General features: G+C 39.5%; 3 protein-coding genes across 9 annotated transcripts in view; 2 read left to right on the plus strand and 1 right to left on the minus strand.

Annotated features, from left to right (window-relative positions):
* Positions 1-15,789, plus strand: part of E2F5 (E2F transcription factor 5) — a 43,774-nt gene extending 27,985 nt beyond the window's left edge. The window contains exons 2-8 of one of the 2 annotated variants that reach the window (XM_012471010.3): positions 4,032-4,141; positions 4,975-5,136; positions 8,156-8,199; positions 9,441-9,505; positions 10,825-11,092; positions 13,762-13,809; positions 15,019-15,789. In XM_012471010.3, the coding sequence (XP_012326433.3) occupies positions 4,032-4,141; positions 4,975-5,136; positions 8,156-8,199; positions 9,441-9,505; positions 10,825-11,092; positions 13,762-13,809; positions 15,019-15,128 (807 nt within the window). In that variant the 3' untranslated portion in view covers positions 15,129-15,789. The remainder of the gene's footprint in view (positions 1-4,031; positions 4,142-4,974; positions 5,137-8,155; positions 8,200-9,440; positions 9,506-10,824; positions 11,093-13,761; positions 13,810-15,018) is intronic. The other variant, XM_064384333.1, reaches the window with a different exon arrangement.
* Positions 15,304-22,457, minus strand: RBIS (ribosomal biogenesis factor). Of its 4 annotated transcripts, XM_064384337.1 has the most exons (5): positions 22,367-22,442; positions 20,818-21,814; positions 18,934-19,050; positions 16,173-16,289; positions 15,304-15,893 (listed from the first exon to the last, which is right to left on the minus strand). In XM_064384337.1, the coding sequence occupies exons 3-5, from the start codon at positions 19,045-19,047 to the stop codon at positions 15,822-15,824; spliced, it is 303 nt and encodes a 100-aa protein (XP_064240407.1). In that variant the 5' UTR covers positions 19,048-19,050; positions 20,818-21,814; positions 22,367-22,442; the 3' UTR covers positions 15,304-15,821. The 4 variants fall into 4 exon arrangements, with proteins under 4 accessions (XP_064240407.1, XP_012326435.1, XP_021522681.1 ...); XM_012471012.3 differs by lacking the exon at positions 20,818-21,814 and having other exon boundaries at positions 22,367-22,457; XM_021667006.2 differs by lacking the exon at positions 20,818-21,814 and having other exon boundaries at positions 22,381-22,401.
* Positions 22,458-22,562: 105 nt separating this feature from the next.
* The window catches only part of CA13 (carbonic anhydrase 13), a 57,455-nt gene continuing 53,339 nt past the window's right edge, over positions 22,563-26,678 (plus strand). Inside the window, exons 1-2 of one of the 3 annotated variants that reach the window (XM_064384334.1) lie at positions 22,563-22,618; positions 22,705-22,961. The gene's annotated coding sequence lies outside the window, so the exon portion shown is untranslated. Of the gene's footprint in view, positions 22,962-26,678 lie in introns of all 3 variants that reach the window. The other 2 variants (XM_064384336.1, XM_064384335.1) reach the window with 2 other exon arrangements.

Raw genomic sequence — 26,678 nt, forward strand, 5'->3', positions numbered from 1 at the left:
TACCTGGTCTACTATTGTACCTATATCTGTACTCAGGTACTTTGCTGGACTTCAGCAATTAATATGCCCTGTTATTATCTAAGGCCAATCCCTCACTTATTGAATTCACATCCCCTCTGCCAACCTATGGCCATCTCTTTAGCAGTTGTCCCTTCTCTCTTCTGTATTGTTAATCATTCCTCTTTCTTCTTTACCATTTCATTCTTACCAGCATACTCACATGTTGAAATAGCTCCCATCTTTAAAAGGAAAAAGGGGGGAAAAAAAACCAGTTCTTCCTGGAGACCCCCCAGTTCCCTACAAATATTGCCCCATTTCTCTGTACCTCTTTGCAGCAGAACTCTTCAAGAGTTGTCTACTCTAGCTTTCCATTTTTTCTTGAAATTTCTCCATTAAGGCTTTCAGCCCCACCTCTCTGCCAAAACAGCTCTGATCAAGGTCATCCATGATCTTTCCAAAGACAAATCACTGATCAGTTCTGACTTGCTCTAACAGCAGTACTTGACATAGTCACACTTTCTTATACTCTCTTCCCTTGGATTCCAAGACCCCACACTTTTCTGCCTTTCCTCTGACTTCAGTGGCAGGTGGCTCCTCATTTCCTAGACTTTAAACTTCCCCAGAGTCAGTTCTTTAGCCCCTTTCCCTTCTATGCTCACCTCCTGTGTCAAACTAGTGGATTCCATCTTGTGGTATAAAATGTCTGTTCACTAAAGACTACTGAATTTATATCTCTAGCTTGGATCTCTCCCCTAACCCACACACTCTCATGTCCAGTGGTCTCCTTGATTTCTCCCTATGGATGTCAGCCCAAGGTCAGTTTCTTTATTTCTAGTGCCCCAAACTGGTTCCTTCTACAGTGTTCCTTATCTGTAATTGCTCTTAGTAAAAACTGAAGTCATTTCTGATTCCTCTCTAGGGACCTGCTGCTTGCCTGCCATACCTTCAAAATATCCAGAATCTTACCATTTTCACCATCTTCATAGCTACTCACTCCATCCAAGCCACTACCATCTCATGTATGGATTATTCCATCGTCTTCTCGTTGGCCTCCTTTCCTGTCTTTATCTCCTTCTTCCATTTCCCATCTCATTATGCTGGCCACACTGGCCTACCTGCTTCTCCTTGAAGGAGCTAAGCACCCTTCACACTTCAGAGCCTTTGTGCTTGCTGCTTCCTCTGCCCAGAATTTTCTGCCACCAAACATTCATAGGCGCCTCCTGCTCCATTCAAATGTTCAAATGTCAACCTTGTCGGAGAGCTCTTTGCCTGAAAATCCTACTGATATAGCACCTTCCTCTTGCCTGCATTCTCTCCAAACATAATTATTTGTATATTATTAAATTCCCTCCTTTCTTTGCGGGCAGGGACTTTGTTCTGTCATGAACTATATCTTTAATACCCAGAACCAAGCCTGGAACATTCTGGTGTTAAATGAATGGAGGAAAGTAGTGGTGATGATGGTAGTAGTAGAGATTCATGATATGATTCTGTTAGGTATTAATGCCCCAAATTATTTAATAAAGCTCTTACAGAATTCACACACAACTTTTTCAAACACTGTGTAAAACAAGTTAGGTCTGTATACACAGACTTTAACCAATCTTAAGCACAATCTTACCCACAATCCATTTCAACCTATATTTAATGATGAGGCTGACTAGCCAACATTTAAGTAATCACTATGCAGTAGACATTGTGCTAAGATTATCCAGTTTAATTCCCACAATACTTCTTTCATACCATTTTATGAAAAAGGAAATGATGTTTAGTGAGCTGACAATGAAGCCAGCTGAAGATAGGAAGTGTTGGCCCTGGGATTGGACCTCAGTGTGTCTAGCTTCAGAACTTCTTAAGAATGATGGGACTGGCTGGGTATGGTGGCTCATGCCTGTAATCACAACACTTTTGGGAGTTTGAGGCGGGTGGATCAGCTGGAGTCAGGAGTTCAAGACCAGCCTGGCCAACATGGCAAAACTCTGTCTCTTCTAAAAATACAAAAATTAGCCAGGTATGGTGGTGTGCACCTGTAGTCCCAGCTACTTGGGAGGCTGAGGCAGAAGAATCACTTGAACCTGGGTGGCAGAGGTTGCAGTGAGCCAAAATCACACCACTGCACTCCAGCCTGGGCAAGAGAGGGAGAAGCTGACCAAAAAAAAAGGGCGGCGGGGGGGACTTTCTAACATAAAAGCCTCCAGGACTTTTACCTATGATCTGTACATGTTGGTCATTTACATATTTACATACTTAAATAGTAAAGTATTTGAGAAATAATGTTTAATTTTAGAAACCAGGGGTTAAATGTTGTGATTGTTAAGCAATAATAAACATAAATGATAAATGAGATACCTTTTTAAAACTTTGAGCTAAAAAGTTAAATCTCATGGCAGTTTGTCTAGTGACCTAGGCTAGCTTTTGTGGTCTGGTTCATACAAACATGTTCTAATACCAAAACCAGTATGCTGTTGCTATGCCTGTGAACGCTTTTGTGTGTGAGTACATAGATACCAATAACACAGAGCTGTGGCTTGGAGTTGTCTGAGTTACTTCTCTAGAGAGAGGAAAGAGAAATGAAACCTCAGCTTCAGATTTGTACATTTAACTTTGCAGCTGTCTGTTGCTCTTCATAAAAACAGCCTTGAAGTCAAGAGTAAACATTCTATGAAAGTAGATAAAACAAGAAGAGAATTGCTAAGTACAAGGGAAGAAGATATCAGTGAAACAAACCATGGCTAATCCTACTGTTAATTTCCTGGTTCTCTAGAAGAGACAGTGCCAACTTAGAGTTGGAGAACAAAGAGCCCCACTCTCCAATTTTTCCTTCTTCTGCCACCCTGCTTACTCTCCTGGTCCACAGAGTCATGAATCCCCTTCCTGAGGAAGGCCTGAATGATGGGACAGTAGTAACCTGGGGGTTTTGGCAGCATACACACAAAAATGGTCTGAGAGAACTGACATTTCACTTAAGATCCCAAATGCCTGTATAGTGAGTACAGCTGTCAGGGGCATCTGCTTCTGGATGAAGGCAGGTCCAGATGCGTGCTGTGCCGGGCTTTTGTAGAAGCTAGGTTTTTACACAGTCAAGAAAGTAGTGATGCTCTCTGGGAGAGCTGTTAACCAATTATCCTAAGCTAAATCCTGTTTATTTAGGTATTTTAGATAATATGCTGAAAACTGTCAGTAGAGACATAAATATTCATAACTACAATGAATCTTAAAATATGGCTCCACATTCAAAATAGGCTAGTACACTCTGAAAACTTCTTTGAGGTTCTCTTTGTTCTTTTGGGAACAAACATCAAAAATGTGAATTGGAACTAATCAGAGGAATTGTACAGTGTTCTTTAATTCAGTCATAACATGAGAGCATATATTGTTTTTGTTGATCTTATCTAATGTGAATGCAACAACCAAGTTTTTGTATAATAGTTGCTAGTACAATCTTGAGCTATTGATTCTGATTTCTTCTTGATTTTATGCTTTGTGTTAGGATGGCATGATTCATTCCTCTGATTTCGTTATGAGTTTAAAATATGTAGATATTTATTTCATGGTATTATGAGTATGCATATAGTTCAGAATATCCCAAGTGTCTTAATTACCAAAATAAATTGCTGAAATGTAATTCTTTAAAATTTTAAAAAATAAGTAAGGCTGTCTTTAGATGAGACTGTTTATGAACAGAGAAATAAGATAGGAGGTGACATGGATAGACAATTAGTAGCTCCTCCTCAGGATTAGTCCAGAAGGTGACACAAAGTATTCTTATTGTGTTCTTTTATTTTTGCAGGCTTTGTGTCATGACCTTAATTTCTTTTCTATTCCAACATCTGCTAGCTTTTAAATGGAATAATTTCTTTGGTATTCGCAGTGTTTGGGAGATCCTTTGAACATGCTCAGCTATTGTCCCCAAGCAACGGACTGGGTCAAATTTAGGATTGGACTTGCTGTGGACTTAATAATCAACCCTTTTTGGCTTTAAAATATGACTTGTCGTTCATTTCACTGTCCTCTTTGTCTTTCCTAAACAGGCTGCTGATACTTTGGCTGTGAGGCAAAAAAGGAGAATTTATGATATTACCAATGTCTTAGAGGGAATTGACTTGATTGAAAAAAAGTCAAAAAACAGTATCCAGTGGAAGTAAGTTACAAAGCACCCCCTTCTGAAACCTTTATTTTTCTTCTCAATGTCTATAAAGTTTGACCTTTCCAATGTTTATCTCTCCCAAATCCTCTATTTCACTCAGGCCCCTCCGTTTTCCCTGAGCACACCTCTCTGGGCCTCTTTGTCACTCCTATGGTGGGGTGTTCCCTTGCTCTCTCGGATGTTGGATTTTCACTCTTAAAGTTCAAATCTTACTTTCTCCCTCAAACTATTACTCATTTGGCACACATTGCATACTGTCTTATATTAATCTCTCCCTAACTCTTTACTCCTCCTTGAGAGCAAGGACTACTTTCATAGGAATTTGTACTTCATATGTAGCAATTGATTGAAATGCATGTTGTCATAAATTGTGGCCTGGTTATACGTTTTGAATATAACCAACAATTTCTGTTCTTCTAATGTGCCCCCTTTGACTATAATTTTTTGTTGTTTTTTTTTAGCCAAAATTCTACCAAAATACTAAAAAAGTTGTAATTTATTTTACCAGCACCTCAGTCACATCCTGAGACTGCTCGGTGTGACTGTGGAGCACACTCTTTTGGCACTCAGTCACCAACCAGTCTGGTCTTCCAGATGACAAAAAAAACACTCTAGAGAAGATTGAGAATTTTTGTAATTTGGTTGTTCTTGTCAATAAATTTTCTAAGCAAGAGGTATGGTGTTTAAAATTTTTAAGGATTTTACTGCTTGATTTTAAATGTAAAGACTTTTGTCTTGAATATATTACTGTTAGTTTTATTACAGTAAAAATTAAGTGATATTAACCTAGATCTCATACTGAGGATATTAATTCTCATGTTTTTAAGAGGTGTAGGTGCTGGCTGTAATACTAAAGAAGTCATAGATAGATTAAGATATCTTAAAACTGAAATTGAAGATCTAGAACTGAAGGAAAGAGAACTTGATCAGCAGAAGCTGTGGCTACAGCAAAGCATCAAAAATGTAATGGACGACTCCATTAATAATAGATATCCTTTAAAATAAGTTATGAATATACCTATAGCTTTGGAATATGTATGTGTATGTTATTTCGGTCTGAAGGTCACTTTAACTGTTTTTAGACAATTAACATTTTTTAGACAATATAACATTTTAATTTTATAATATTCTTATATACTAATATTTTTTAAATGTTACCTTAAGTTATATAGTACACATCCATTAGCATTATTCCTGTGTTGCACTGAGGGGGAAAAGGAGATTAGTTAACTCTCGGTCCACCTATTCATAGAATGCAGTATGCTAGCCAATGTGCTTAGGGGATCTGTGAATATTAGAAGACACTGTTAAGTGCATAAGCATTTTTAAATAATTGTGTTCAGTGTTCAGAAGTATAAAATTCAGGCTGGGCGCGGTGGCTCATGCCGGTAATCCTAGCACTCTGGGAGGCCGAAGTGGGTGGATCACCTGAAGTCAGGAGTTCAAGACTAGCCTGGCCATCATGGTGAAACCCCATCTTTAAAAAAAAAAAAAAAAAGTAGTAGCATAAAATTCAGCAGCTCTCAAAGTTTTGAAAAATTTTCATTTAAAGATGAGATATCAGGTGCCCACAATCAATCCTTGATATTTTTCTGCCTAATATGAATCCCAAAATAGTTCCTACTGGAGAACAGGGGACTAAGTTGTATGTGCTATCATATTATATTGGTGGAAAAACATTATTGATATATCCATGTGTTTCTTACAAACTATTGTCTTCTCTTAGATATCTGTGATTCTCTTAGTTTATGAACTTACCTGTACTCTTAAAGAAACTAACCACATTTTACCTTGTAGCACCTCATGAAATTTTGACTAATGTATACAATATAATTTACTTTTCACGTTTTCATGTATTTGGTGAAGAAGTTCGTGATCTCATTTGTTATTTCCTTCCTATGGATCAGAGCCCCTCAACTGTTTGAAAACAATGAGAGTTTTCAAGCCGTGTCCTGTGGAGCCCTGAAATTCAAAAGCTATTGATCTATTTTATCTTGGACTTTGCTTCCCTGCTTTACAAGATGCTGGCCACTCCCAATGCCTCAAACCATGATTATGTGATTGGTGGTGGGTGTGTGTGTGTGTGTGTGTGTGTGTGTGTGTGTGTGTATTATGGTAGATGGTATTTTGACATCTCAATAAACCTTTCTTGCTGAGGAGAGACTGCCCATCCTGGGACTAGCCACTTCTTAGAAATAGCAAGAGCTCAGCTAGAAGCATGCCTTTGATAGATAAATGAACCAGTCCAGGTCCAGACCTCCTCTCTCCCACCCATACACCCCAGGTGGAATATTCCTCTGCCTTAATCATCCCAGGGCCAGGTACCAGACAACTAGGGACTACCTGCATAGCTTAGAGCCCACCAAAATTATTCAAACTAGGCCAGGTGCAGTGGCTCATGCCTGTAATCCCAGCACTTTGGGAAGCCAAGGTGGGTGGACCCAGGAGTTCAAGACCAAACTCCTGAAGTCAGGAGTTCAAGACCTGCCTGACCAACATGGTGAAATCCCATCCCTACTGAAAATACAGACATTAGCCAGGCATGGCAACACATCCTTGTAAGCCCAACTACTAGGGAGGCTAAGACAGGAGAATTGCTTGAACCCCGGAGGCAGAGGCTGCAATGAGCCAAGATCACACCACTGCACTCCAGCTTGGGCAACAGAGCAAACTCCATCTCAAAACAAAACAAACCAAAATTATCCAAACCAGCTAATCGTAAAGTGTTCACCCCACCCTGCATTTCTTCCTCCCACCCCCGCCACCCACGGAGTCTTGCTCTGTCACCCGGGCTGGAGTGCAGAGTGGTGCGATCTCCACTCACTGCAACCTTCGTCCCCCCACTCCGCCCATCCCAGGGTTTAAGCAATTCTCCTGCCTCAGCCTCTAGAGTATCTGTGATTACATGCGCTTGCCACTATGCCCAGCTAATTTTTATTTTAGTAAAGACGGGTTTCACCAATTCTAGACTAGACTTTGTAGACTAGACTTCTTTTTTTATATGTCCATATGCAGCAGTCACTCTGTGCATATGGTCAGGCTGGTCTTGAACTCCCGACCTCAAGGGATCCACCCACTTGGCCTTCCAAAGTGCTGGGATTACAAGAATGAGCCACCACACCTGGCCACCCTGCATTTCTTTCCCCAAGGAAACCCCAGTAAAAGCTCTGAGCTTCTGCTTTCCCCTCGCTCCTGTCTTCTGCCTCCTGACAACCTTGGCGTCTTAACCACATGGCCCTGAGTAGCCTACCTTGCCTCCTGTCACTAGGACCTATAATAAACTTTGTTTTTCTGAGCTTCTCCTCTTGTGGCCGGATTGGACTGACCATTTCATACAAGAACAAAAAACAATGATCCCAGAAGATTCTTGATGTGGAAGCTGATCTGGTTGCTGATGGCCTTCCTTTCCCCATCCATTCCCTTCCCCCAGTAGCACTTGCCTCCATTAAGAATGTGCACTGCTTTCCATCTTTCTCCTTAGGGTCCTCAAATGTCACAAAAATCAGGATGGCTTCTTCTAAGAGCAAAGGATGGGAACTCTTTTGGTTGTTTTTGCCTTTCTAAACTAGACTTCTTTTTTTTTTTTACGTTGTTTTACTCTTGTTGCCCAGGCTGGAGTGCAGTGGTACAATCTCGGCTCACCACAACCTCTGCCTCTGGGGTCAAGTGATTCTCCTGCCTCAGCCTGCTGAGTAGCTGGGATTACAGGGAAGTGCCACTGAGCCCAGCTAATTTTGTATATTTAGTAGAGACAAGGTTTCACCATGTTGGCCAGGCTGGTCTCAAACTCCTGACCTCAGGTGATCTGCCAACTTTGGCCTCCCAAAGTGCTGGGGTTACAGGTGTGAGCCACCATACCTGGCCTAGACTTCTTTTTTAATCTGTCCATGTGTGGCAGTCCCTCTGTGCATATGGTGATTTAGTTATTTTGACCTTCAGATGTATTATCTTAAATTTAAATGCCTAGGGCTTGATATAAATGTCATTCCTTAACTCCTATGACAGTACATTTTCCTATGTAACTCATGAAGACATCTGTAATTGCTTTAATGGTAAGTACCATTAGACTTCCCTTGCATTCTTCCTCTCAGCCTATTTAGTGTAGAGTGATTCAGAATTCCCTGTGTCCTCATCCTGTCATTATTTTCAGAAGTTGTGGACATTGTTCTCACTCCACTGTGCCATGTATTGATAGGCTGCTTTTGTTTCTGTTTTCATGAGAATAACTGCTTTTCACAGTTCAGTTCATTAGCTCCACTGGTAGGCATCAGCTGTGTGGGGGAGGGGAAGGGAGCAGGGGCAGAGGGGAGGCAAAATCAGAGCAGGATTAAGCAACTTTCAGTGTCACACAGTCACAGAGTTAGTGACCAGACTTGACCTAGAACATGGTTCTCATCAGCACTGTTTATGAAATTATATGCAGCAAGTATGCTGATCACAAATGAAACCCAGAGAAACCATGAGGAAAGAATGAGGCGAATCCATCTTATAATCAGGAAGCCTATTCCTATTCAATTTGCTGCCCTGTGTTTTCTCCTTAAAATAACAATATCATGTTAATAACTGTAGTTATTAATGTAATTAAAATGGGGGATGTGTGTCCCAAAATGATAGCCCAAGTAAAATGAAATTGTGCGTATTTAAATGTATGTGTATTATCCACCTGTTAAAAAAAAAATTCTGCCAAATACCTCATCAAGTAGAATCTGACTTTCTGTGTAAGCTTATGTTGGAAATATGTATGGGCCTATTGCTCTATTTTGCCACTGTATTTCCTGAGTTGTTTAAGGAAGTTTGGGGAGAGTTCTGTTAATCAGCAACTCAACAGAGATCTGTTGTAGAATTTGGCTTCAAAAATAATACATTCATTTAAGCTCAAGATTTCACTGTCTCATACCTAATCTCCAGTATCCTCAGACATTTAAATAGTTCTAGTAAAAGTGTTATTTCATTGAGGCTAAAGGGTTTTAAGAATCTGAATTTACAGGAGTCTTAGTGAAAGCAAAATCAACTCAAGCTGAATTTGTTAATGAGAATCATACAGCTAACCCTGGGTATTTTACCAAGTTCTAAGAGCTACTAATACATGTATTATCTCATTTAATCTTCAAAATCAATCCATGCAGTAGGCTGTGTGTCTCTCATTTTATAGAATTAAAAACCAAAGCTCAAGGTCACCTAGTTTGGGATTGAACCAAACCAAACATCCTGATTCCAGAGCCCATACTCTTGCCACCGTATTCCATGATCAACAGTATTTTATGTAACTCTTTATATTTATTTTTTTAACCAGGTGATACACTTTTGGCCATTCAGGCACCTTCTGGTACACAACTGGAGGTACCCATTCCAGAAATGGTATGTAGGGTAACTTTTACATAAGTGGGAAAAATGAATCTACTGTCTCAAGAAGGACAAATATATTTTCTTTAGCTGAAATTGAGCTAATTGTTGTGTAAACACTTTTGAGTTACTCCTTTCAAGTTTTATATTTGAAAGTATTGATACCTGAATTTGTATGTCTTTAATACCTTGGTAAAATTATAGAACTGAATCATAAATGATTTTTAAAGATTACTGGGAATATCCTTAGTCATTTGTTGATATCGTTTAGCTCAAATAGTCAGATTTTAAAAAGTAATCGGAATGCTTTAACAAGTGATTTTTGTTTCTTACAAAAACTAAAACTATTATGTAAAATTATCTTCAGGCTATGTCAATAAGGTGTGTATGAAACAAATGAATATTGCGTTTAGACTTGGGCCCTAACCCCAAGATAATCTATCCCCAAGTAATCAAATAATTTAAAATGATTTAATATTTTGATTAAGTAATTATTTAAGTTTGAATATTTTAAGTTAGAAACAACTAATAATATGGCTAATAATCTATAAAAGTCAGTTAAAGTGACCACATCTACAACTGGTATAAAAATCGCCACTGAGGAAAACATTCAATGTAAATATCAACAGTCAATTCCTTTAAATTAGGTCTTTTACAAAACACTGTCTGGCTTATTAAGTCAAAGACATTTATCAACTCTAATCTATAAATGAGTCTCATGATTTTAGTTTTCAGATTCAGATTTTTAAAAACAAACTAATTTGAAAGTTATCTACTTCCTTCTCCCACCCCCCTTATTCAAAAAGTTTACATTTAGACATTTGTATTACTGGAGTCAAGCCTCAGGATACAGATTACTTTTTTCAGCTGGAGGAATGTTACATTTATTTCTCTGTAGGAGAAATTAGTGGTCTTTATGCTTGCAGATGGGAAAAAAAAAAAGAGTTTGATTTGTGAAGCATGTTGAAATGACCACATCTGTAGTGGCCAACTACAGGGGACAGAGTTCCTGTATATGGAAAATGCCTGGAGCAGTGCTGAGCCCTGACATATATAGTTACACATGGTAACAATGGATGGTTGCCAGAATTCTACAACAGAGAGTTTTTGATGATCAGTATCTATGAAAAGCTTATTTTTTAGAAACTAGTGGTTTAGGCATGTCAAAATTACATTCTACTCTAGGTCTCTACTTTTATGTTTTGACTTAATGACGTTAATGTGTTGCGTGAATTTAGTAAGTCCATAATAGCTTTGCCTGTCTTATTTTACTGTCTCAAGTTAGCTAGAAATGTTAATAATTATACATTTGTTTATATCCAATAACTTCAAAGGGTCAGAATGGACAAAAGAAATACCAGATCAATCTAAAGAGTCATTCAGGACCTATCCATGTGCTGCTTATAAATAAAGAGTCCAGTTCATCTAAGCCCGTGGTCTTCCCTGTTCCCCCACCTGATGACCTCACACAGCCTTCCTCGCAGTCCCTGACTCCAGTGACTCCACAGAAATCCAGCACGGCACCTCAAAACCTGCCTGAGCAACATGTCTCTGAAAGAAGCCAGACTCTGCAGCAGACATCAGCTACAGATATATCTTCAGGTGGGTTCAGAGCCTTTCTTTTGTAAATTAGAAAGAGAGAAATATAAATACAGGTTGGATATCTCTTATTCTGCCACCAGAAATGTCCCAAGCACTTTGGACATTTTGGAATATTTGCATATACATAATAACATACCTTGGGGATAGGACCCAAGTCTAAACACAATATTCATTTGTTTCATACACACCTTATTCACATAGCCTGAAGATAATTTTATACAATAGTTTTAATTTTTGCATGAGAAACAAAGTGTTGACTGTGGCTTGACTGCAGTCTATCACAAGGTCAGGTGCAGAATTTTCCATTTGTGGCATATATAGGGATATAAGCTTTTATCTGAAGTTTACTTGATAAGGTTCTTTCATCGCTTGGCAAGTCTAGGATAAATTATTGAAATATGTTCCAACTACCTTTAAGAAAAATCAAACTAGTATAGACCACAGTGACTTACACCTCCTGCTTCTCCATATTCTTTGTTATACTTTCTATTTGGGAAGCTTAGTTTTATAGAAGTGATAAATGATCCCAACTCCAATTATGTTGGAAATCTTGCTTTCCTCAATTGTTTCATCTATGAAATTACAAAAAAGCTAAAGCCCTTCATACTGGGTATCAGGAGTAGAGAGCACAACTCTTAATTCAGCAATACTTTACTGATTCCAAATAAAGGGAGCATGGTAGGTAATCTCTCAGTGACTACTGAATGAATGAATTGTGCCAATATAAATATCATATTGCAGATAATTTAGAACTATATTGTGTATAATCCAAATTGTTTATTTTACCTCTGGGATGTGTCTCATTGCTAAAATGGGAGTTCACAAGTTAAAAGGGATGCTAACGAGATCTAATTGGACATGCAATGTTTTTTAGCTTTTTTTTGCCCACATCTACTCCTTTCCTTCCCCTATAAATATGTCTATACTATAGGCCATTGGGATGCACAATAGAAAATGCAGTCATAGCCAGGTGCGGTGGCTCACACCTGTAATCCCAGCACTTAGGGAAGCCAAGGCAGGTGGATTATCTGAGGTCAGGGGTTTGAGACCAGCCTAGCCAACATATAGTGAAGTCCCGTCTCTACTAAAAAGTTAGCTGGGTATGGTGGTCCATGCCTGTAGTCCCAGCTACTTGGGAAGCTGAGGCAGAATTACTTGAACCCAGGAGGTGGAGGTTGCAGTGAGCTGAGATAGTGTCACTGTACTCCAGCCTGGGCAACAAAGTAAGACTCCATCTCTCAAAAAAAAGAAAGAAAATTTAGTCCTTAAAAGCTTATAATCTAATTAGAATGTAAAGCAGGCAAGCTTTACATCATTCAGCTTAAGACACAATTAATACATTGGCTTCAACAAGTATTTTTAAAAAGTGAGCATTCAGGTTATATGGTTTCATATTTGGAAACCCTAACTAAGGAAAGTAATTTGGGGCCACAGTAGAGTGGGCCTTGAATTTCAAGGTAGTTAAGACATTTATCCAATAAACCAGTGAAGATCTGTGACCAAGGAAATAGCACAATTGGCTATAATGGTATGCACAGTAGTAATATGATTAGGAAAGACACTTTTTGCCCTGGGAAACAGAAATCAAAGGCGATGGATATTGTAGATGTTTGCAGTTATGTATTTGAAAGAACATTAGAGCTAAAACAAGGGCCAGGTGTGGTGGGGCTAATGCCTGTAATCCCAGCACTTTGGGAAGCCAAAGAAGGTAGACTGTTAGAGCCCAGGAATTTGAGAATAACCTGGGCAACACACCTATTGTTAAAAAATTAAAAATTAGCTAGGCATTGTGACATGTGCCTGTGGTCCCAGCTACTAGGGAGGCCAAGGTGGGAGGACTGACCTGGGAGATCAAGGCTGCATTAAGCCACAATAGCATTACCGCACTCCAGCCTGACTGACAGAGCGAGATCTTGTCTCAATAAAAGAGAGGCTAAAACAGTGATTACAGTGGGATTGGGAAGAGAAATAATGAACAGATTAGACAAACACTGTTAGGCAAAATAATATTTGATATGTAAGATCTGGAGATAAAGTTAACAGGAGGAATGGAAAGTGACACTGACGTTTTAAGGTTGAGTAACTGTGAGAATTATGAAACTACTGACTGTAAAACTGAGTCAGTTTTGGTAGAACGATGATGAGGTTTTTTTTTTTTTTTTTTTTTTTTTTTGATAAGATCTCACTTTGTCTGCCAGGCTGGAGTGCAATGGGGCGATCTTGGCTCACTGCAGCCTCAACCTCCTGGACTCAAGTGATCCTCCCACCTCAGTCCCCCAAGTAGCTGGGACTATAGGCATGTGCCACCACACCCAGCTAATTTTTTTGTATTTTTTGTAAAGATGGGTTTTGCCATATTGCCCAGGCTGGTCTGGAACTCCTGAGTTCAAGCGATCGGTCCGCCTCACTCAGCCTCCCTCCCAAAATGCTAGGATTACAAGCATGAGCCATCACACCTGGCAGATAATGCGTTTTTTTGGTCTTCGTCTTCAGTTTGGAAGTTTAAAAGTAATGCCAGGCACAGAATAGGTGCTCATGAAAACAATCTATCCACAAAGAACTCATAAGTGCATCTCACTCAAGCTGCTGCTGCGACTATTTGTTTAAATATAAGTACGTTTTACTGTTAACAGAAATGTAACGAAGCTTTATCATAATATTGTTTCCAGCAGGATCTATTACTGGAGATATCATTGATGAGTTAATGTCTTCTGATGGTAAGTAGGTTAAAATTTTACTAACTCAATCATCAGTAATGCTTTTGTGGAATTTATAAGAGAAACATGATTTAAAAGAAAGGAACATTTATTTGCCAACTGCTTAACTATGAAGATTCATGAAAATTCTCCCTTAATACTTATAGTGATAGGCATCCTTTAGAATTTTTCTTTGCTTGCATTTTGAGGAAAAGGAATCCATATGGGTATGCTTCTCACCTTCATTGAAAATAAACTGTTGGTACTGTAGCCCTTTCCACTCCTGAAGGATCTGGCCCAAGAAGAGTAAAATAACTTGTCTTAAATCAGCAGGTGATCTGAACACCTGCTTTTGTAAATACCCCTACCCTGGCCAATTTCAAGCTGCCAATGTGAAGTCACAGAATTAGTATTAACATTAACCATGTTGTCTTCTAACCTGAAAAATTCTGAAATATCAGTTAGCTACAATATGCTAATTACTTTAATAATTTCTCTCCTATAAGTTCTTGGATCAGAGTCCTGGTTCTTAACAAACATAGTAGGTACCTACCAAGTGGTAGCAGATAAGTTAGCAAATGTTATAGTAACTAAAGGTATAGTAAACATATATGTAGAAGCAGAGAACATCAGCACACTTTGTAAGCCCAGTTCATTCTTCTGTTTGCAAAGTGGAAAACAAAACACTTTTATTAGTGTTTTTTGTTTTTTTGAGGTGGAGTCTCCCTCTGTCACCCAGGCTGCAGTGCAGTAACATGATCTCAGCTCACTGCAACTTCCACCTCCTGGGTTTAAGTGATTCTCCTGCCTCAGCCTCCCAAGTAGCTGGGATTACAGGCGCCCGCCACCTCATCTGACTACTTTTTGTATTTTTAGTAGAGATGGAGTATCACCATGTTGGCCAGGCTGGTCTTCAACTCCTGGCCTCAAGTGATCCGCCTGCCTTGGCCTCCCAAAGTGTTGGGATTACAGGTGTGAGCCACTGCACCTGGCCTCATTAGTGCTTTTTAGTCACATTATCTTAGTGACAGGTTCAACCAATGAAAAATTTGACTTCTATTTCTCAATCTAATATCAATAATCAATGTATCAATTGTTACTAAATGAGAATCTTTCAAAATACACATTACACAAGTCTTTAATTGGGAATGATGTATTTGATAGTATTTTGTTAGAGATCATTAACTATATGTAGAAACCATCTTTAACACTGAATTTTTTTGTTTGCAGTGTTTCCTCTCTTAAGGCTTTCTCCTACCCCAGCAGATGACTACAACTTTAATTTAGATGATAATGAAGGAGTTTGTGATCTGTTTGATGTCCAGATACTAAATTATTAGATTCCATGGAAACTTGGGACTGTTATCTACCTCTAACTGTGTAACATTTTAGACTTCTTAATAACCTAAGTATTTAAAATAATGAATGTAACACCTTTTTAGTTCACTGATTCTGAAGTGTTCTTCCCTAATACTTTGTTTACTTCACAAAACTTCAACCATAAACACAAAGGGCTCTGATTGCTTTAGGGGATAAGTGATTTAATATCCACAAACCTCCCCACTCCCAAAAGTAACTATATTCTGGATTTCAACTTTTCTTCTAATTGTGAATCCTTCTGTTTTTTTCTTCTTACAAGAGGAAAGTTAAAGGACACTACAGGTCATCAAAAACAAGTTGGCCAAGGGCTCATTACTTGTTTGTCTTATATTTTTACTGCCACGAAACTGCCTGTATTTCTGTATGTCCTTCTATCCAAAAAGACATTCACTGCCACTTGTAAAGTGAAGGATGTAAACGAGGATATATAACTGTTTCAGTGAACAGATTTTGTGAAGTGCCTTCTGTTTTAGCACTTTAAGTTTATCACGTTTTGTTGACTTCTGACATTCCACTTTCCTAGGTTATGGGAAAGATCTGTTTATGTAGTTTGTTTTTAAAATGTGCCAATGCCTGTATATTAACAAGATTTTTAAAAATAAAATTGTATAAAACATTTAATTTATTGGTCTTTGTGGGGAATCACTACTGTTTCACAACTGAGCCATTAATTTTGTAGCTTCATCAACATTAACTGGTTTGCTTTCACGACGCTGCTGAGGAATCTGAAAGGAGAAAGACTGTATTTAAAAATGCAGACAACAAGCAAAATGACTTACATAATCTGTTATCCAATTTAATTTTTCTAGTCATACCTTTGGAAGTAGAACAATTAATCTGTATATTCAGACAATGTTTTAGAGACTGGATATGCTGTTTACACTATAGAGCCAAGTATACTGGAGAGCCAAGTACTACTAAAAATTACACTCAACTTACAGGCTTTGAAAATTTATTAGATTTCAATTTGCTAGCCAAAAAAAAAGCAAATGATTTCTGCTTACCAGTTCTTTCTGCAGAGGTTCAAGTGAAAGGCCTTTTGAGAAATGTGCAAGTTCCTTTTGTACATCTACAAAAGCTTTATTTACTCTGTTAATTTTTTCTTCATTCATAATGTTTATCTTTTAAAAAAGAAAAAGAAATTAATCTATGATCTCAAAACATTAAAGATAAGATACATTCAACCTTAACCCTGTTAAATCTAAAATCTAAAAACTCTTACCAACAAATTAGGGATAATTCACTCTAAAATCCTTATAGACTTATTAGGAAATTTTAGACAAAAGATTTTGGTTTTTAAAAAATGGGATTTATGTGGATATGCCTCGCACTTCCTGGTACAGAAGGCCAAATATGTGACTGTGACACTGTGATTCATATTAAGATACATATGTGTGTGTGAGTGTGTGTGTGTATGTTTGTGTGCGTGTGTGTGTATGTCTTCATCCTCATTTTCTGTCAAACAGCTTTTTAAATCATTCTATCAAGAGGGATAAGAGTGTCTTTTGAATGCTAATGAGACGGCTGGTAGCTGGGAGTCTCTAGAAAGCTTCAGGATAATGGCTGATCAGATAAAAAACACAGGGTTAGAGGATTAGGACTTTCTTCTCCAGGGAGAGGAGTGGGGATAAAAGTTAAGCCCATCACTAATGGCCAATGATGTAATGAATTATGCCTACAAAATGAAGCCTCCGTAAATCTACAAAAGAACTGTGTTCAAAGAGCTTCTGGATAGCTGAACACATGGAGGTTCCTAGAGAGTGGAATGCCCAGAGAGCAGGGAAGCTCCATGCTCCTTCCCATGTACCTTGCCCTCTGCAACTCTTCCATCTGGCTATGCATCTGCCTCCTCTGTAATATCCTTTATAATAAAATAAACTGGTAAAAGTATTTTCCTGGGTTCTGTGAGCTGCTCTAGCAAATTAATTGAACCCAAGGAGGGGGTGACGTGAACCCTTATTTATAGGTGGTTGGTGAGAATCACAGGTAAAACATTTGGGGCTTGCGATTGTCACTGGAAGTCGGGGAGAGGCTTAGGACTCAACTCTCAACCTGTGGAATCTGATGCTATCTCCAGGTCTGCAGTGTCAGATTTGAAATAAAGACACCCAGCTGCTGCCTGCTGAAAATTCATCTGCAGAATTGTTAGGTGTGGGGGAAACCCCCCCACAAATCTAGTATCAGAAGTGTTGAGTGACTGTAGGAGAATGAGAGTAAGAGAAACTGAGTTTGTTTTTTCCTGTATCCTTACAGTGACCAAAATCTTTCTAGGCTAAAGTGATGTCATCCCTCATCTATACAAGAAATCTGTATCATACTTTTAGTGCCTTCTAACATAAGTACATCTCTGAATCCTTCCTTGACCTTCTCGTCATAATGGAAGTCCCCTGACAACAGCTTCCCTTGCAGTCCTCCTCTTTTGAGTGTAACAGGTAGGGGTGGTGCTCCTGTTCTTCACTGCTGCTGCCAAAGAATTTCTCCTTCAAAACCCTTACCTCGGCCAGGCGCGGTGGCTCACACCTGTAATCCCAGCACCTTGGGAAGCCAAGGTGGGTGGACTGCCTGAATTCAGGAGTTAGAGACCAGTCTAGCCAACATGGTGAAATCTTGTCTCTACTAAAAATACAAAAATATTAGCCGGGCATGGTGGCGTGCACCTGTAATCCCAATTACTTGGGAGGCTGAGGCAGGGGAATTGCTTAAACCAGGGAGGTGGAGGTTGCAGTGAGCTGAGATTGTGCCACTGCACTCCAGCCTGGGTGACAGAATGAGACTCCGTCTCAAAAAACAAACAAAAAATCCTTACCTCCTTTTTATGCTGCCTACCCATAGATCTCTCTAGTACCTCCTGTCCAAATAAAATAATATTCCTCAAATACACCAAGCTTTTCCCTATAACAGGGCCTCTGCACTTGCTATTTTCTCTGCCTTGAATACACTACTCCCAATACTTCCTAGCTCTTTGCATTGCTAGCTCTTTACCATTCTAGTCTTGGTTTCCATGTCAACTATGAAGACCATCCTATGTAAAATGTCATCCCCAAAACTCTTAACACTTGATTTCATTGTTAGCATTTATAAAATCATCAAACTGTTCAAATAAAAGCTTACCTCAGCTAGCTCATGAAAGTTGAAAGATAAAATGTTAGATTTCTATAGACTATTATAATTAAACTGAGTCCTGGAGAGCTGACTCCACCTACTACCGAAACTTGAAAACATTTTCTTAAAATTTTTCTTAAAAGAATCTAGTTAATCTTGGTGAAGAAATTTCTCAAGTAATTTGAAATATAAATGAAAAAAAGAAAACTTCAAATTGTGCATTTCAATAAATATTTTAAATCTTCATTTTACAGGTTTTTATCTGAACTGCACGTCTTCAGAGAGATAAGAATTACTGAGGAGAAAAAGAATAGGTGCTCACTGACATCCCATGTCTTGCCTCTATTAATATATTCTTATATTTGAGTTCAAAGATAAGAACTGTTTCCCATACTATGGTTTTTAAATGAGTTCTGTGCCAGTAAAACTATTAAATTGAAGCTTCACACATTTGTAGTTAAAATGTTTTTTTCTTTTCAACATTTGTTTACAAGAAAGGAGGTTATTTTTTTGTTTTGTTTTAGACAAATGCTTGAAACCATCCTTACCTTTCTAGGAAAAACTAAGATGCTTTTTAAAAAGTAATAGCATACAGTTGTTCAGGAGCTTACAATGACACTTTGCTTGTAAACAATGCAGTCAGAGTGCTTAACTAATACTCACCTTCTTAAGATTAGTGGTAACTGGTTTTGCTTTGTTTTTAGCCTTAAAGTTTTTTTGGCTGGCTATGTGAAATACATTCCTGGACTTCGGCCCTCTTAATTTGTTTTTGGCCATTGTCTAGAAAAGAAAACAAATACAATTAAATTGCCCACACTTATGAACCGTAAGTCAATTTTAAGTTTTTAAAGGTACCAATTAAATCTAAGAAATTCCATCTTACTATTATTTGTAAAGTTGATGCTTATGTTATTTCTATGTTTTTCATTCCTACTGGATTTTCTGCTCTTTGAATACAGAGTATGTATCTAATTCTCTGTATCCCCAGTACCTGGCCCCTAGGAGGCATCCAATTAGTATCTGCTGGTTGAATTCATTAATATCATCAACACAGTAACTGTTATTCTCAGCAGTACCTCACCACCCATCCCTCTACATACTACTACGCTATTCTGGTTCCTGTCATTCTTTAGAGACTGATCTGTCTCCTTCTTGACTTCTCTTTTATTCCTTTCTACTCTCCCCACTTTCTCTCCTGTGCGTCCCATCAAAATCAGTCCTTAATCCTTCAGTTCCTACCTTCCTCTCTCCCCCTTAAATTATTTTTGTGACTTCCATATTAGCTCTATGTGAATGGCTCTTGCCTTGAAATGTTGGATATTGTCTTTGCTACATAGCTAGAGATGCATTAAGCCAGTAAATTCTACCTTAAAACCTCTCTCAAATCTGCCTTTAAAAATGTATGAGGAATAATTTTTAAAATATTAACATGTCTTAAGCCTTTATTATATGTACAAGCACTACACTAGTGTGCTTTTAACTTATTTACTCCTTACAACAACCCTTTCTAAGAAGTACTATTATCCCCATCTTAAAGATTCAAATTAAAAAACTGATGCAAAGAGAACTTAATTTGCCCAGTGTCACACTGTCAATAACCAGGAGATGCCAGGACTAACAGCCAGGCAGACTAGATCAGAGATAATGTTATTTGGTATTGCACCTCATGTATAAATATAAAAGCTATACAAAAACATGGTATAGTATTGCTTAGTTGAGGACTGGGTTACTGCTGAAGTCCCTAGGTCCATTTGTTCAGACCACTGTTTGTCAAAGTATGCCCATGGACCAAATCAGGCCAAGCACCTGTCTTTGTAAGTAAAGTTTAATTGGAGGCCAAGCACGGGTGCAGTGGCTCACACCTATAATCCTGGTGAGTAAGGAGACCCAGGCATCTGGGATTACCTCCCTGCTCTGTCTTCTGCACTGTATTTCAATAGAAGAAAAGGCTGGCCCACCCCAGCACCTCCTGACTTTACCTTCCTGCAAACATGCTTGGTACTGAGGAAACTCTTTGAAAGACACTGTTTTTACTTAAAACAAGATCAAAGCCCTACCCCACTCCTCCATCCAGAGACCAAACCTTCTCACATGCGATTCCTAAAACTGTAAACCTGAAACCCTTTCATATGTGATTCCTAAAACTGTAAACTCAAAACCTTTTCACTGTAAACCAGAAATCTTTTCACATGTGATTCCTAAAACTGTAAACCCGAAACCCTTTTGTATATGATTTCTAAGGCTGTAAACCTAAGGTTCTTCCATGTGTAATATCTAGAGTATAAGCCTTATATAAAGGCAGAGCCTTCCTTTGTTAGATGAGCTGAGTTTGGACAAATTATCACTGGCGGCTCCCGGTCGTAATAATTAACTCCTTCCTTTACCATTTGGTGTTTGAGGGCTCTGTTTCTTGCAGCTGCTCCTGCAACACCAGCACTTTGAGAGGTAGATTGCTTCAGCTAAGGGGTTTGAGACCAGCCTCGCCATCATGGCAAAACCTTGTCTCTAATAAAAATACAAAAATTAGCTAGGCGTGGTGGCACACACCTGTGATCCCAGTTACTTAGGAGGCTGAGGCAGGAGAATTGCTTGAACCTGGAGGGCAGAGGTTACAGTGAGCCGAGATCACACTACTGAACTCTAGCCTGAGTGACAAAGTGAGACTCTGTCTCAATTAATTAATTAAAAATAAATAAAGTTTAATTGAAATACAGTTATGTCCATTCAATCATGTGCTGCTATGGCTGCTTTCCTGCTACAACTATGACCCACGAAGTCCAAAATATTTACTGCCTGGCCTCTTACAGAAAGTCTGCCAACCCCTGGCTTAAGCCATCTGCACAGTGGCTATCTGGCACCGAGTTATGCCATCGACCTTCCCAAAGTCGTTGAATACATTCAACAGCTCTCCCGCATAAGGGGCAACATTCCTTGGCCTGGCAGATTACTGGCATGCTGAATCTATCCTAAATCTGCCAAACATATCTCTTGCTATGCCTCTATAAACACTATTCTAGCCAGCCTGGTCTAATTATTATCTTGCACAAACACCTTGAACATTCTTCCTTTTTTTCCTTTGCTCAGTCATAGCCTTGACTGAAATTTGTATCTTCCTTTATACCCTTGCTACATTGTGAATGGTTAAGGAACTACTTAAAAGAAACAGCAATGCTTTTGAACCCCAACAGTATTCCTCCTAAAGAATGCAAAAAATACATGATTATTACAGAAGACGCAAAAAACAAAATACACATAATAAAACTCCTCAAATTAAGTAATCCAAAATCATTCCAGGTCGGGCGCAGTGGCTCATGCCTGTAATCCCAGCACTTTGGGAGGCCGAGGCAGGTGGATCACTTGAGGTCAGGAGTTCGAGACCAGCCTGGTCAACATGAAACCCCGTCTCCACTAAAAAAATTAAAATTACATGGGAGTGGTGACACGCGCCTGTAATCCCAGCTACTTGGGAGGCTGAGGCACGAGGATGCGGTGAGCTGAGATCAAGCCACTGCACTCCAGCCTGGGCGACAGGGTGAGGCTCGGTCTCAAAAATAAATAAATAAATAAATATTAAAATCATTGCAATAGTAACCAAAATCCAATCACTCATCTAGTATATATTAATCAATTGCTACATGCTAGGTGTGGTAGAGAACATACATTTAATACATAAACAAATATATGGAACATACATAATGACAAGATATATACGGAACATACGCAGACAAGACCAGTATTATATTGAACATGACACTACCTATCGTATACACACGGACCATGCGCAGGCAGCATACAGTGGAGTTTACTAGAGCTGGAGACCTGAGCAAGTTTCGTGGATAAAGTAATACACCAGTGGGGCTGTAGGAGAGGAGGGAAATTCTCTGACAACCACGTGGAAACTGATCATGAAGGACACAGCCCATAACTGGGACTCCGTCAAGAGATGAAGGCCCAACAGGCACCCGGGTTTCAGGCCTGCTACCCGGTAGGGCTAACTGAGGCAGAGCGCGACCAAACCGACACAAGGTCTGCCCAAACTAACCCCGACCCCTACAAACTTCTCGCCAGCTTTCCAGAAAACTTATTAAACTCTTACTAGGAATTCAATACTTGGGTGCAGCTTCTTAAGCTCCAGGTGACGCCATCTGGCACGTACGGCGTCCAGGAAGTTCCGGGGAGAATGAACCAGTCAGGATTCCGCTCACGAGCCGTAGCCCCGCCCACAAAGCGTAGTTCCGGTCCAACGAGCGGAGTTTCTCCTCCCCGCCCTCCCAGGAGTCCCTCCCACAGAGCGGGTTCCCATTCACCTGGCGTAGTGCTGCCCGCAGAGCCAACGCTACAGAGCAAGGTGAGGTAAAAGAGCGAAGGCCCACCCATAGAGCCCGGTCGGAAGTTCAGTCTCATTAGCATTCCCTGTCTTCTGCGGTGTTGCAGATCTGTTCTCAGCTGAAGCGAGCTTGGGGCCTTATAGACCCAGCCAAGTGTCGCCTTCCCGGCGTGGGTACTTCTGCAGAAACTTCCCGAGGTGCTTCTGAGACTGCACAGTGAAGACAGTCGCGCTGGAGGTCAGCTCTCCGTCCCGGACTCCCGGCTGTCTCTCACGCTCCCAGGAAGGGGTGCTGTGCATCTCTGGGTGGTTTCCAGGGCTCAGCTGGCGGTAGAGGAACCTTGAGGTTGGAAAAGGTCTAAAGGTATGATCTCCGAAAGGAAGATTTGTAATGAGCTGCGAGTTAGAAATGCTTTTCTCATTGCAGCTTCCTTATTTCAAAAAGAGAATTTTTGACAGCATTGCAAAGGCACAGGAACCCAGGCACAGTATAAAATATACAAATAAAACAGGTACCAAGGAACTTAAAACATCCAACCCATAACGTCGTCTAGGTTTTTATGTTTTAAGAAACATTCAACCCATAACGTCGTCTAGGTTTTTCTGTTTTAAGAAAATTAACTCAGTTCTTCCAAGAGAATAACCCTATAAAAGCTAAGTTTTCACATGTGTCTCTTTTTGTTGAGGTCACAAGAAAAGCTGGATTTCAAACAAATATAGATGGTAAGAATTAAAGAGGAGAGAAACATGAAGGATGCCTTTTCAGACAACAAGGATAGGTTTATTTTAAATAAACCTGAGAGGGGCGGCTGGCCGAGTTAGGTCAGAGCCACTCCCTTCCAGACTAAGAGTTTTTAAGGATTCAGGGTGGGAGAGTTTATCAGAGGCTTGGACTGCTTCTGTGCCTCTTCCTTGTACTTATCTGGGAGGGAGAGTTGCGTGTCTGCTTTCTGCAGTTGCAGGCATGTTCCCTGAGTCTGTTTTTTGTTGTTGTTGTTTTTTTTTTTTGAGACGGAGTTTCACTCTTATTACCCAGGCTGGAGTGCAATGGCGCGATCTCGGCTCACCGCAACTTCCGCCTCCCGGGTTCGGGCAATTCTCCTGCCTCAGCCTCCTGAGTAGCTGGGATTACAGGCACGCACCACCGTGCCCAGCTACTTTTTTGTATTTTTAGTAGAGACGGGGTTTCACCATGTTGACCAGGATGGTCTCGATCTCTTGACCTCGTGATCCGCCCGCCTCGGCCTCCCAAAGTGCTGGGATTACAGGCGTGAGCCACCACGCCCGGCCCCCTGAATCTGCTTTTAGCTTCCCTATCTTAGTGTACCTGAAGGGAAAGGAATGTGCTTATTAAGGCCCACGGTTTTACTGGGGCCCATTGTGTGAGGGTGAAGTTTGGCAGTTACCCAAGAGACTTTCCCCGCTGCTTCCCTCTGTGCCTGAGCTGTCTTATCTGTTTTACTGTCTGCTCTTTCTGTCTGCTTGTAGTTAGAAGAGAAATGATTTACTTGAAATGCATGAGGCTAGAAAGGGAGTTGGAACTTAAAGCGGCAGTGTTTGTCTGAGATGACAGTGCTCCTGCTCTGTCAGTAGAACTGACATTTATATGCCATTTTGTAGCTTACACGAGATTTCAGTCTACACTATGCTCTAGGTACCAAAATAAGGTGATAAAACCACTCCTCTTTTGCAAGTGATGATACTACTAAGGTTCAGAACGAGTTTAAGTGATTTGCTGGCAGCCACACAACAAACTAGTAATTGACAAAGCCAGACATTTTTGTAAAACTAAGCATTTTTTAAAACAATTTTTAAAAAGTTTTTGTAAACTTAGCAATTCACAAATCCACATTGGTTAGCACTTGGTCAAGTCCTCTTTCCAACAAACCAGCCACTTGCCTACTTACAGAAAGATAAGCAATTTCTGCAATAAATCATTTTATTATGTTTACGCCCATCACAAAAAAAATTAAGGAACACAATAGACTAAGGGGAAAGGAATATAAATTGCTTGCCAATGTATGTTTATTCAAACTTTTCTGTTCTTTCTAAAGATCCACCTGTTAAAAACACCTTAAAATGCTGGTATAAAATGCCCATAAAGTGTTACAGAGTTATTCACAAATACTGAGGCAAATAAGTCAGGTATAATTATTTGGTTCTTTGAATGTGAGGTTATTGCTGTATATACAGAAGCCAAATAAATAGATGTAACAGAACGGCATTACAGTGTTTATGAAAACTGGTAGGTCTCACTTTTATTTTGACATGGTGAAATAACATGGTTATTAAGGCAAGAGCAGAGGTCTGAGTGAGGAGGCCTGGGTTTCTGGTTTGCCTCTCCCACCAGCCAACAATGTGACCTTGGAAAAATTACTTCATTTCCCTGTGTCTCCTTTTCCCATATGCATGTAGATGGTCATTATATCCACTTGAGAGAACACTGATTATCTGCTCAGCATTCCTTTCTGTATAACCACTCTTTTCCCATCAAGGGTCCTCCTCAAGGATTTTCCAGCTAAAGGCAGTGAAAAATGCTGTCTCTTGCGTTTGGTATCTTTGTGCTGGGATGATATAAAATCAAGGTTCCTGGTGGCCATCTCCTCCAGCAACTTGGAGGAAGCCTTCCTACAATGAGAGCAACACACACAAGAAAACAGAACTGAACAGAGAAGAAAACTCTGATGTGATCATTTGAGTCCTTGGATGCAGCCATAGATGGAAGAAAGATCCATCCCTCTACTTCCTGAGCTTAAATACTGCTTTATTTGAGCTTAAACTACTTTGGGTTGTTTTTATTTTATTTTTTTATTAGTCACTTTTACCTGAAAGAGTCTTGACTCCTGTCCTACCTACTTAACAGGATTATTGTGCAGAGTTAGTGAAATATAAAACATGAAAGCATAAGGTATTACTAAAAGAAAGGATCCTGTTAATTTCTAAGAACCATGTTTACCCATGTACCAAATGAACCATACATAAAGAAAATAGCTTAAAGATTTTTCATCTTAAAAATATATGCAAAAATTAAATCTCCAGTTTTTCTAACAATCTTAAAAATGAAAAAATCGTAAATAGAAAAAAAAATCTTTCAGAAACCTTAGTTTTTCTGGGATAGACTCAGCAGTGCAGAGTTCTTTATATAAACCTGAACCTCAAACAATTGTCTTGGAAGTGATTCAACAAGTAGAGATAATTAAGGAGAAGAAGAAAATGAGAGCACACATAAATTACAAACCATCTATAACAAAACTCATAGTCCTCTAAGAGAACAGAGCCAGCCTTGTATAGATGATACTCCATAATAAATTTCTTTCATATATTCAACCTTCGTTGCTACACAATTTCATTCAGTTAAAATAGTTCGGACACCTAGGCTCTGTGGAAGCTCAAAGGAAGTACATATCTTTCAGAGAGGGCACAATTGTCTGGATTGTAAATGCACAGGGAACAATGATTCTTGACAGAAAGTGGTAAGAACAATGATAAATGCACAAAATATGCTATTTATGGGTGGAGATAATTCTGAATTCTGGAAACATTCATGTTAAAAGCTCTCATTTCATTCTCAGAGCAGAAATCAGCAGACTTCAGCCCAAAGGCCAGATTCAGCCCACTACTTATTTTTGTATAGCCCATGAGCTAAGAATGAACTTATATCTTAAGATGGGGAGAAACTCAACATAAGAATGATACATAGCAACACATACATATTCTATTAAATTCATGTTTCAGTGTCCACAAAGTGTCACTGCAGCACAGCCATGCTCATTTGTTTACATCTTATCTGACTCTGCTGTCATGGTATAATGGTAGTGCCAAGTACTTGGGAAAGAAACTACATAGCCTGTAAAGCCTAAAACATTTACACCTGAGCCTTTACCAATTTAATTTTTTTTTAACAGAGTCTCACTCTGTCACCTAGGCTGGAGTGCAGTGGTGCAAACACTGCTCACTGCAGCCTCTACCTCCTGGGCTCAAATGATCCTCCCACCTCAACCCCCCAAGTAGCTGGGACTACAGGTGCACACCACCATGCTTGACTAATTTTTGTATTTTTTGTAGACATAGTTTTGCCATG

Source organism: Aotus nancymaae, unplaced genomic scaffold (genome assembly GCF_030222135.1).
Source record: "Aotus nancymaae isolate 86718 unplaced genomic scaffold, 86718_ANA_hifiasm-v0.15.2.pri h1tg000036l, whole genome shotgun sequence".
Lineage (NCBI taxonomy): Eukaryota > Metazoa > Chordata > Mammalia > Primates > Aotidae > Aotus > Aotus nancymaae.